Source organism: Lissotriton vulgaris, chromosome 6 (assembly GCF_964263255.1).
Source record: "Lissotriton vulgaris chromosome 6, aLisVul1.2, whole genome shotgun sequence".
NCBI classification, from domain to species: domain Eukaryota; kingdom Metazoa; phylum Chordata; class Amphibia; order Caudata; family Salamandridae; genus Lissotriton; species Lissotriton vulgaris.
The window spans coordinates 922,749,695-922,762,366 of record NC_141694.1 but is presented as its reverse complement, the minus strand read 5'-3'; the positions used below and the strand labels follow the sequence as shown (position 1 = coordinate 922,762,366).

General features: G+C 43.1%; 1 protein-coding gene across 1 annotated transcript in view; it reads left to right on the top strand.

Annotated features, from left to right (window-relative positions):
* SLC24A3 (solute carrier family 24 member 3) overlaps window positions 1–12,672 on the top strand; it is a 1,194,917-nt gene that overhangs the window by 1,048,119 nt on the left and 134,126 nt on the right. Inside the window, exons 9-10 of the mRNA XM_086926908.1 lie at window positions 438–491; window positions 5,315–5,448. Coding sequence (XP_086783034.1) covers window positions 438–491; window positions 5,315–5,448 — 188 coding nt within the window. The remainder of the gene's footprint in view (window positions 1–437; window positions 492–5,314; window positions 5,449–12,672) is intronic.

Sequence of the window (12,672 nt, the reverse complement as noted above, 5' to 3'; positions counted from 1 at the left end):
CATTGCGCCAGCGGAACGTCCACATAGTAACGCTCCAGCAGCACTAAAGTGCTGGTAGGGGCTCAGAAATGTGGCCCTCTGTATTGCGACTTATTAGTAATTCAGTCACATCACAAGATGTTGGAAAGATCACAAAAAGTGGGTGTGTAATTTGCCACCACAGCAAAAGTCATTTCAGACAGAGAAAACGCATAAGCCCCTTTAGCCATCCGGAGATTCCTGACGTGTGTATGTTTTCCACTTTCCTTGGTGGAAAACTATGCCTACCAGAGGTTAAGCTTAGATATTTTTTGCATTAGGGTTCAGAAACCTATTTCACCATGTCACTTTCAAAATGTAGTCACTGATAACAGTGTTATGAATGGATGCAACAGTGTTTTAAAATAGCCCTATTGTGATGTGTGCTAATTGAGTCCTTTTTCTGGCTTTGTTGACAGGTGGGAGTCCTTAATCTTAGTGTCGATGTATGTTATCTACATACTCATCATGAAGTAAGTAAAATGTCAATTTCTTGGCAGATTGATAACACTTCTCCATTCCAAGCACTGCTGTTAGATGCCTCGCAAATCACTGCATGAGTCGCATGAAGGGCAACTGTCTATTCAAATAGTGCAGTGCGATGATGCAACACGGCCATGTGTGACAATACGTTTCTCATTCAAAATGGCAGAATGACTACACTTCTGCACTGGTTTTGCACTATAGACTGCCATAAAATGTTTATTTTGAATTTACTTTTGACCGCAAAATGTGATTTGCGCTGAAAAGTTGCCAGAAAGTAACGCAAAGGAGCGCACATGTACACACTGTTCAAATCTGCACATATTTACCACCTCCTTGTATCAGGTGGTAAAGGTTGTGGGTTTTTCTTGGCCCAGGGTAGAAGGCATGAGTGGCAGCAGCACAGCAGAGTGTATTTTACGTCAGCTGATGGGAGCTTATTCAGCTCCCCCATGTTGAAGTATGTTGGGTCTAGGCGCAGTAGCTCTCAATGTCCCCCACAGCTTCATACAGTTCTTCGAATCTATCATTTCTGGGCCTGGAATTATCAGGGCTGGAATTTGAGGACCTTTTAATTCCTGGCCCGGAGCCTATGAAAAACGTGCAGTTTCTTGGAACAGTATCCTCTTAGGGCATACCAAATATTTCACTCCCACAATTCACATTGTATGCAAAGACTTTCGCCAAATTAGACATCCATTGCACGTTATAAAAATGTAAAATAAATAAATAAGAACATAATAATGTACCACAACACAAAAATGGCATTCTCAATTGCTTGAGTTTATCTTTTGGCTTTACCAGAGGGTAGGACACCATAGTACCAGTAGTTACTGATGCGGCTTTTGCAAGCCACCAGTACCATGTGACATACAATTTGGGCCATAATAGACTGTTATACCTGTGGTGCGAACGTCCCACTATAAACTGAATAGTCTATTGAGCTTTAAACAAAACTCTGCACTGCCCTACAGGAACCTGACTTCTCCCTAAAAGGTTTAAAGAAACGCCTGCACTGATCTGTGGATCTTTGATTATTACACTGCTTTTTTTCCTTAAAGCTTATTTGGGCTAGATGGTCCACTCCTGGCCAAACGTTTGAGGTTGACCTTTGCACTTCCTGCAGATTTACAAATATTCCCAACTACATAGATTTTTATGGGTAAAGCTGTTATTTGTTGGGCAACCTAAAAAAAAACAAAAAACGAAATAAATTTCTACTTGGACCTATTGGTTTAATTTGCAAGTATCTAACTTTAAAAAAGTGCAGAAATGTGTAAGTGCCAAAGCGCCTGCCGTTTAAGTTCCAAAAGTGACAGTTTACAATGCACACCGCTATCTCTGTTAACAGTGTATAAAATATAGAAGAATGAGTCTAAAGCAGAATGATAGTGGCATGTGAAACCTAACACACTGACAATAAATAATTTAATACTGTAAGAAATTGGGTTATTGGTTGGGGGAGAGTGGAAGCCACACTCAAGCACCAACCACAAACTTGTCAGGGTGAACCACGAAAGTCACTAAATTAACCAATGCTTAACCATCTGGTGGCTTGGCACAAGCAGTCAGGCTTAACATATAGGCCGTGTCTGAAGTATTTATGCAACATACTAACAGTAATTAAGTGAAAACACAACACAAGAAAAATCCCTATGCAATTTAGAAACATAGAGTACATTTTAATAAATACAATTAAACCAAAATGACAAACATCCACTACTTGGAACAGGAGATATTCAATGTTAAAGGTATAGTGAAAATAGCATCTAAAAGCACAAAGTGCCACTCGCTGTCATCTGGTCGCACTAGACCAGGGTAAAGTCGTAAGTTCAGGCCAACTACCATGGAGCACCTCTCGGATACAGGGATCTGGTTAGTCCAGCTGAAAAAGGTACCTTCTAATTCTGGCATGAAGAGTTCCACTCACATTGGAGAAGACCTCAACAAGGAGGTTGAGCAACGTGGATGGTCATCACTGAAGTGCGAAGAGCAGGTCAAGCATTGTGGACAGTCAATGGTTTAGCGTGAAATTCGATGGGGCACCATGGACTGTTGTTGCTGTAGCTTTGTGCTACCAGTTATTGCGGGCTATCGCTGCTGTAGCGCTAAGTATAGTTCTCATGCTGCTAGTCTGAGTGGACAGTTGTTGTCAGCATGCAGGGCAGCTTTCATCAGAGCTTCATGATGCCGGTTAGGACAGGCGACTGAGATTTGGTCACATACGTGATCACAAGGATTTTCACCTTCTCTTTAGGAGGACTGCCCTCTGATGGCAGACAAAGGTCAAGGACTTAGGGAAGCAAATCTTGGGGATCAGAACTCAATCCAGCAGAGGGCAGCAGGGCTCAGGCAGATCCAGTTGCATGTCCAGTTGCAGATCCAGGCATATCCAGTTGCAGCAGGTCGGCTGGGCAGGTGTAGGGAGGCCTCTGAAGCTTGTTGTGCCCCTGTAGTTCACAAGGGAGGTTGGCCAACTGACTCTTGAAGACACTCTGGTTAGCCTGAGATGAAGGCAAGGCATTCTTCTGGCAGCTGGGCAGTCCTTCTTCTGTAACTTCTGCAGCTACAAGAGTGTTCTGAAGAGTGACTCTGGAGGGTCAATAATTATACTTATGAGTGTGGGATCTACATGTCCTACCCACCTATCTGGTTCTGGGAGATTCTTACCCTGCCAAGGCTCCAAACTTCCTGGGGGTGGCAAAAGGCAGGGCAGGCCCGGTGTCAGATTATTTGTCTGTGCAGAAGGCAAAGACCTTTGAAGTGTAAGTGGGACTGGATACTGCCCCTTTCCAGTCATCCTTCCAAGGTGGATCATCCTGCCCAGACCTAAGCCCCCTATGTATTACTATCTAAAAGCAATACACAAACCCCAAAATGCACAGTCATGTGACCCACCAAGGCCACTGGCAGGAGGCACAAATGGTTGGGACAAGAAAATGTCAACTTTCTAAGAGTGCCATTTTCAGAATTGTAACTTAAAATCCAACTTCACCATTAAAGAGGATTTTAAATTACAATTCATTTGAGTGTAAACAGCATATCTCTATCTGCTCTCAATCAAGCGTTAGCATTTATTACATCTAATAAGGCATCCGTTAGTCAATAGGAGAGATAGGCCTTACCACAGTGAAAAACGACTTTGGGAGTTTTTCACCACCAGAATACACCAAACGTAGGTACATGTCTTACTTTTTAAATACAATACATTCTGCCCCATGAATCTTTAGGATCTGCCTTGGGAGTGACTTATAAGAAATAAAAAGGGGTTTTTAGGCCTGGCAAAAAGTTTATTTTGCCTAGTTGAAATGGCAGTTTAAAACTGCAATGGAGGCTGCAGTGACTAAGACATGTTTTACAGTGCTACTGCAGTGGGTGGCACAATGAATGCAGCTGCCCACTAATAGCATGCAATGCACAAGCTCTGGGTGCAGGTAGTACCATTTACTGGGGACTTAAAAGAAATTTAAAGGTACCAATCAGATAGATGGCCATTGTACCATGTTTGAGGGAGAGAGCAGAAAAACTTTGGCAATGGTTAACAGGGAAAAGGCTCACTGAGTCTTAATGCCAACAAAAACGGGTTCAGCAACAGAAGGCAAAAATCTGGGGCGAGACCCCTCAAAAGGGCCACGTCCAACAAATACAGAATGGAATTTCTATGAATGCAAATTAGTTTGCTTGGAGTCTGCTGATTATTATCAGTAGCAATGGAGCTAAAGGCTCCCCTCCAAGCAAGAAAAACAGGTATACAGTTTTTTTCCAATTGAATAGTAAAAGAAAGCTATATTTGGGGAGGACAGTGGTCTTCTCCCACCGCCTAACCCCTGTGCCACTATGACTACTGCACTATTGATAGATATGCCTCTTCATGATCTTGCTGAGAACAGCCTGGTAACATTGGTCTTCCTCTATTTCAAACCAGGGGGCAGATTTACCAACACTTTAAATAGTGCAGAAATGTAAACTGACGCAAACCAATGCGCAGTCTTGATACAGTATTTACTTTCCATCGCAAAACCTTTTTTTGCACTGGAAACTAGTCCTGAAATATTTACAGTGTTTTGCATTACTTTGCATTAAGGGAGCATCCCGAGGGATGTACACTGGCATTCCTACGCTACCACACATTTATTGTAACATAAAAACCTATCTCACGACATTGGTAGACTTGACATTGTACCAAAAAATAATACTTTCTTGAGGAGGCATTAACAAGACGATATGTTTCAATTTCTCACGTTTCACACATCGAATGTGTGATGCACTGTACAGTACAGTTCAATTATTGTGTGAAATGTTTTAAAGTTTGAGTTGCTGTCATTTTCACAAATTGATTTTACTCGATTTCCTTGACGCACACATGATTGTTGAAAAAATATATAAATCAGAGTTGATTTCTGAGTTTTATTAATGTAACAGGTTTTGGGTAATGTTATAGTTAGCTGTCATTCAAAATCCACTACTGGATTGGAACAAACACGGCTGCAGAATTAGTCCATTTGTTTCCACGAAATTCCATAATAATTGGCTTACGTTCCATCATTTTAACCAGGTGACTTGTTAGATAGTTAACCAATGCTGTTTACCACTATGAAATGCTTTTAACCCCTTTGCCGCGGCCTCGATTTCGCGGCAGTGCGGCACTTCCGCAAAACGGGCATGGCTGTGTCAGCCGTTGGACTTTCGCAGCACCAGCGAGTTAGTGCTCGCGACTTCCAACGGCCGACGGCACAGGGAAGGGGTTAATGGGTCTGGTGCTTTAAACCAATTTAATCTCTGACCTACATGAACCTAATTGTTTTTATCATAGGTTCAATTCAAACATCCATCGATGCTTTCAAAGGAACACGAAAACTGCAGGAAACATGGTGAACGGCCTTGCAGCTAACCCAGAAATGGATGACAACATCAACTGCGAAGCCACTGTGGTCCTGCTAAAGAAAGGTATGACATGCTGCATCCAAGTGTTATGATTAAAATACATTTTTAAGGTATTCATTGACACCACTTTGCTAACCTGAATCTTCGGCATTGAGTAGTAGCATGTGTCAAAAATAGGAGCGGCGTAACATAGGTCCCGCAGTGCAGGGGGGGGGTTGAACTGAAAGGGGGGCCATTAGCACAGTACATTGGCCTGAGAGCTCCTGGTTGAGTCCAGAGGGGTGGTGGTGGGGGGGCTCAATGTACCTTGCAGGGGGGCCCCCTCAAGTTTCGTTACGCCACTTGAAATTAGAATTGTTCAACCAGTTAAAAACGCTGAATATTTTTACATTTGCTGCATGCTTTATAACACAAACAGGAAAATGCTCCCTAACACCACCTCTTTCCTTGGTTAATCTTCTTTTTTGGGATGTCATTGGATCTGGATTTTTAGGTCTAGCATTAACCATGCCCCTTGATTTTACTAATGTTATATACATTTACGCACATGCACACACACACATATGGAGACTTTAAGCCAGCCTTCTTCATCCATTGGTCCGTTGCTGTGCCAGTCACATTTTTCTTCCAACTACTACAGAAGGCTAACTTCACTGTGATTGACAGCATTCTGCTATTCCACAAGGAGTACATTGAAAGGCATTAGTTCTTTTAAGTGCCATAAAGTACTATAGTAATGTGTGCTTTTTGAAAGAAATACAAATATTCGTGCTTCTAGCCAATGTTTTCTATTGTATGCTTCCACAACAATATCTGAAACATAACTTAAGTCCATGTTATTGTTAAATAGTTCGAAAAACATGCTTTATTCATTGATTCTTCATGACAAACAGAAGAGCCAACACATTTCATTTCTATATGAGCAGGACTTCACCAAGGCTATTAAACAGAAAATAACAAATAGAAGTATAAACAAACTATTGTGAAAAATCTTATTTAAAATATTAGACAATTTCTATTAAGTACAGATTGTATTATATTGCACCCAACGTTAATGAATGCGCGAAACTATGAGTAGAGCTATATCTGTCTTTTATCTACATTTGTCCACATACATCCCTCCTTTAAAACACAGTCAATGCCTTATAGGTAGGTTATAAACTCGCTTACCACTAACGCGGTATGGAGTTCATCAAGTTGAGTCCCTTTGTGTGCGAGTTAGTTAAAACAGAGTCAACTAAAACAAGCTGAGCTGTAATCCCAGTCAAATATCTATTGTAATTGCAGTAGTTTTGAGTAGAGACCGGTGTGTGTATTGAGCGGAGGGGCGGGGGTCGGACGACATTAAAATAAATTTTAAAAACCACTTACCTGCCTCACCTGTTCACGCCCCTTTCTTCTAGAGGAACGGGCTCCCACAGTGCACTGCGGTCAATCCTGATGCTGCTTTCGTGCTGCTCAAAGTAGCGTCAGAATTGGCCTGAGCACTAATGATTTGTGCTCCTGTTAGACTGGCAGCGTGTGCCTGTACTCTCCAACCCGGCAACTCAGCTTGGGTTGGTGGGAACTTCAGTGCACATGACGGTTTGGCCAGATTAAGATTAAGATGGCCGGTGAGACCTGTCATGAGCACTGCATAGGAGAGCCCAACACTCCCCTCCCAGCTTGTCATCACCCTGGCCCGCCCCTAATTCTCAGATCTGAAAGAAAAAATAAAACGATAATAAACAAGGGTTTATTATCATCCTTAAAAGAAAAAAAATTACTGCTGGAGATGCTGTAAAAACCGCTACTAGTAGCTTGCGCAGCGTTATTTGGTTTTGGTACATTACTGTGAAGAGTGCATAGAGTGTTCACCTGTAAGACAGCAGAGATATTCATGAGACTTCAAAAACTACATAGCAAAGTCTAAAATAGTGTCCTTACCATAGTAAAAGAATAAAACAAAGTTGTGGAAAGACTTGTTTAGTATATTTAGATATCCCAAGTCATTTCCAACAATAGTGTATTCGATACATGGTTCGACTGGCTCATATGTCATTCAGGCAGTGCTCACTGGGTTGGTACGAGAGGTCAGTGAGTGGGCCATTTTGGTTTTTGGCTGTTTGTGGGCCTTAACAACAACAAGATCATAGTGTGGCATGGGAAAAACAAAATTAAATATATAAATAAAGGTGACCCATGGTTGTCAGCCAATCAAGTGGGACCTGTAAAGTTTCAGCAGAGCAATAAATCAAAAGGACACATGAGAAGAAGCATAATACACTTGAACAAAAGGTATACAAGAGAATCAAACAGTAGAGAGTACAGAAGTAGATAAAGATGGTATCAGGGCTAATGCTGTTTATGGTCGTTCAGGAGTAGCAATTTGACATGTTTTTAGAAAGAGACAGTAGATGGGTTGGATCTGATCTCTGGAAGAAGAGCGTTCCATATTCTTGGAGGAAGACCAGAGAAAGCACAATTCTAAGTTATTTTCTTACTTAATTTGGGAGGTATCAATAGTAAGGTGTTAGAGCTTCTTAAGTTCAGACTCAAGCCAGATAGCTCAAGTTTTTTTGCCAGGTAAACAGGGGTGTTGTAATGAATAGCTTTGTGTGTCAGGCAAGTTATCTTGAACCGGATCCTAGCTTCAATAGACAGCCAGTTTAGTTGAATTAGGTCTGGCGTGATGTGGTCATGTTTTCTGGAGCCTGTGATGAGTCTGGCCGAAGAGTTCAGAGCGGCTCTAAGCAGAGCCAAACTAGCTTTAAGTAGCCCAGCAAGGATCACCAACCCATATTCCAATCGTAAGATACCTAGGGATTGGACTGCTGACTGGATGTCCTCGGGCAGAAGGAATGGCTTGATTTTCCTTAGAGTGTTGAGCTGAAGATTGGCTCCCCTAACAGTTGCACTGATGTGATTTTGCATATGTGGTAACTCCAACGTTCAGAGTCACCAATACTGGGCATACCTGTAATCCACAAGGCAGAGTCACCAAGGGGTTATGAGTTAGACCCAGATGACCACCTCAGAAATGAGGATTAAGCAGCAGAAGTGGGAATACTAGATTGTTCATTCCCTGCAGAGTTTTCTACAGAGGTTGTGGCTACCTTAAGTATCCACAGACTCCAGGAGAAAAGCAGTGGGTCCTTTGAAGTCACGCAGACCTTGTAATTTCAAGGGAGATTGTACCTTTTGTTATTAGACCTGTTGAAATTAACACAATGGAGACTTCCAACCATAGGAATCATGTTATTGAATTGGATGGGGGAAAACAGTTGGCATATATCAAATCAATTTTACTAACTGCACTGTTTAAATGGTTAGTCAAAATAAGTGCATGCATTAGAACATTAAATGCCTGTATATTATATTTGCCAATTCTTGTTGTTTATTGGTTCTGTTCATAAGGGATACTTTCAAAAAATTGTGTAGGGCCAATACGGCTTGTCCTCAGTAGTGAGGAATGATGCTGCGAGCAAGCACTAATCCATTAAACTATGAACAGCATTTAAAATTGCTAACACTTTTATGTGTTCTTTATTGTTACATGAAGCTCCCTCAATGAAATATGTGTGGGCACTCTACAGCGTTGTGGCTAGTATTAATACACTGTGGTTTATAAATAAAAAAGAGATACTTATATGGGCACTCTTGTCACAACCACCACTTACAACCTCCCAGGTTCAGGGTCATTTAGGAGACTTGGAGCTATATTACATATGAAGCGCACTGTTCTTGTTTGTGCTACGTAGCACCTTAAATTGGGTGTTGGTCAGAAACAGAGAAGTTAGTGCACTCCATTACTGATAATGTGCTGGTCCCAAGGCAGGCGGAAACTCATAGCTGCCATGGGGCAGCACATTAGTCGAAGAAAGAGCAGCAGTAGCCACTCCGTCTTTCACTGTGCAGGTGGCTCCGGCCTGCACTTCAGAGAGTGGACAGAGATCCCCCTGCAGGGGAGGTCAGTAACTAACTGCACCCACCAGCAGTGGGATGTCTGAGGGGTCATGGGATCCACTTACCCTCTCCAGGGTCTTGCCTTCAGGGGGCGCTCTGTGCATCACCATTTTGTGGCACAAAGTGAGTGCGCCTCGACACTGCATCTTTGCCTCTTTATTATTATTATTATTAAAGGGGTTTGTAAAGCGCCTGGTGACGCCTCCCGGCGTGTCCCCGCGTTGTGGAGAGAAAGTATTAGGAGGGGAGACAGAGATACAGCCAACTATAGAGTGAATAGATGGGTTTTCAGCAGTTTTCTAAAAGCTGCCTCGTTAATTTCTTGTCTGATGTTTGTAGGGAGGGTATTCCACTTCTTGGCTGCAAGAGTTCGGAAGGACCTACCTCCCATTCTGGCTCTTTTAGGGAGCGATGTTTTAAGCAGGCCCATTCCTTTGGATCTGAGGGATCTGTTGGGTTCATACAATAAAGCCAGATCGGACAAGTAGGAGGGAGCTTTTTGATGAATGATCCTGTGGCACCAGAGGAGTGCTTTAAATAGTATCCTTTTGCTAATAGGCAGCCAGTGGAGGGTGGCCAGGGAAGGTCTGGAAGGAGCTCTGCGTGGAAGTCTTAGCACTAAGCGTGCTGCTGAATTTTGCAAGACTTGTAGTCTTCTGATGTTTTTTTCAGACGTGCCCAGCAGCAGCACGTTACCATAATCTATTCGGGAGGTGATAAGTGCCTGAGTCATGGTACGCCTGGAATTCAGCGGGAGCAGATCCAGGGTACGATTGAGGGTTTTCATGATTCCAAAGCACTTTCCTACTGTTTTTTTGATATGGCTGTCAAAGGAGAGCTTGTTGTCTATCCAGACACCCAAGTTCTTAGCTTCCTGGTTGGGAGTAGGTAAGGGTCCCAGACATGTAGGCCACCAGTCTTTCGTCCATTTAGTGTCATTACCTCCAATTATAAGTACCTCCGTTTTTGTTCCATTTTACTTGAGGCAATGATCCGTCATCCAGGCAGCAAGCTTGCACATGCAGGATTTAAAATTGTCGGCCTCAGAGGAGGGAGCCTGGGACAGGGAGATTAGAAGTTGAGTATCATCGCCGTAAGAGACAAGCTCTACGCCGAACGATTGTACAACCTCGGCCAACTGTGCCATGTACAGGTTAAACAGGGTGGGACTCAGGGCAGAGCCCTGAGGTACCCCTTGTTCTAGCATCAAGCTGTCCGAGAGAAAAGTCCCTCTTTGGACCTGGAAACTCCTGTTGGTAAGAAATGCCTTCAGCCATCCCAGCGCCTGCTTGGTGACCCCCGCTCTGTTTAGACACTGTAGCAAGATGGAATGTGCTACAGTGTCAAACGCGGCACTGAGGTCCAGCATGATGAGAGCCATGGTCTTGCCCTCATCAGCTCCTTCCCGCAGGGTTTCAGTTGCTCTCAATAGAGCGGTCTCCGTAGAGAAGCTTGATCTGAAGCCCGACTGCGATATATGGAAAGCATTCTGGGCTTCAAGATGGGCCATGAGTTGGACATTGGCTACTTTCTCTGCTAGTTTTGCTAGATAGGGTAGCAGGGAGATTGGACGTAAGTTCTCCAGTATGTCCTGACTTATATTAGGCTTTTTTTTATATGGAGCACTATGGCTTGTTTCCATTCATTGGGTAGACAAGCCGTGGAGAACGATACTTGCAACATGTGTCTAAAGTGGGGCTCTAAGACCGAGATAGTTGCAGCCAAGATTTTAGGTGGCGCAGGATCTCGAGGAGAGCCGGATTTGATGCTTTTGCACATTTTTGCCAGTATTTCGGTGGGAGGAACAGAGAATGCATTTAGACAAAATTGTGTGCGTATGTGTTCTTCATTCTCTGTGAATTCAGTGCCAGGTTTGATATTACTAGAGAAGTTGGCATATATGTTTGAGATTTTACCTGAAAAATACTTGGCAATTTTATTGCAGGTTTCCACTGAGTCATTCTTAGAAATGGAATTAGAGTCAATTATAGATATTTCCTTGTAAATCTGATAGAGCTCCTTGGAGGAGTTTTCGGCTTCCAGGATCCGGTTGTTATAGTGAGATGCCTTGGACAAGCGTATTTGTTTATTATAGTCTTTTTGCGCTGCTTTATATTGGGCTTTAGTTTCAGGGCAGAATTTGAGACGCCATTCTCTTTCGAGACCTCTACACCAACATCCCTAATACAGTGCAAAGGCAAAATGTTTCCCTCAATTGCTTGGGTTCACATCCCCCTAGAAATGAGAGAGCACCCTCTTAAGATAGCACTGGCACTGTGTGTTTGCCAGCACTATTTATATTACAGAAAGGGTTGCACATAGGTCTGTTGACTCATTTGTAATACTGCAGTGTCCCGGGTTCCAAAAAATGAAAGCACACACCCGTTGCGCGCTCGAGGCACTTTGCATAATATGGCCTCTGATGGGTAAGCATGAGCCCAAGAACAACCTGGATCTACAGGATTTGTTCCCAGTGCTGCTGGTCTTTTGCTCTTGTTTTATAACTTGCAGTTAAAAATGGTAACATCTATTTTGTAAATAATATCTCCCTTAGTGCCATTGTTTTCAGTGGTAAATATCAAAGTATGATATTGTGTTCAATGGATTTGGCAGTCCAAAAATACATATTTGACTTAAACTGACCTTCATTTGTACTGAAAGGCAGTGCAAAAACAACATTTGTTCTATTTTATTTATTTACAGTTTCTATAGTGTAGCCGCACCTAAGAAATTGTAAAGGGAGCCATACATATAACCAGAGCGATACAGTGCAAGAGAAGAGTAAGTAAAGTACTTAAAACAATAACAAGTAAGAATCTGAGGAACTTGGGGAACATTTTCAGGTGAAGGTGGATGGGTTTTAGTAGCATCCTAGAGGTGGGCAAATCCGGTTGAGTTCTAAGAGAAGAGGGAAAAAAGTTCCAAAGGCTTGGAGGGTTTAAGTGCTTAGGAAGTGTTCAATGCCCCTGTTTGCAGGAGCAAGATTTATGCTCTGCCAGAGATGGTGAGAAGTGCTGCAGGAATGCGAGGGCTATTGAGAAGAATGTTCTGATGAGTGAGACATTTCAATTTGAATTGTATTCAGCCATTGATGTGGGAAAGCCACTCCCCCTGCCCTCGAGCAGGACCACCCACCTATTGCTGTGGAGTTGGCTCTCAAGGGAGACAGACCAGGGTACGCGCACAGGCAGGCAGGCAGGCACGCACACGCACGCACACACACACACACACACACGCACACACACACACACACACACACACATATCCCCTCCCTCTCTGCCCCCCCCCTCCACCACCCCCACTCACCGGGCTCTTTCGGCATGTCCCTCTCCCTCCGCAGCG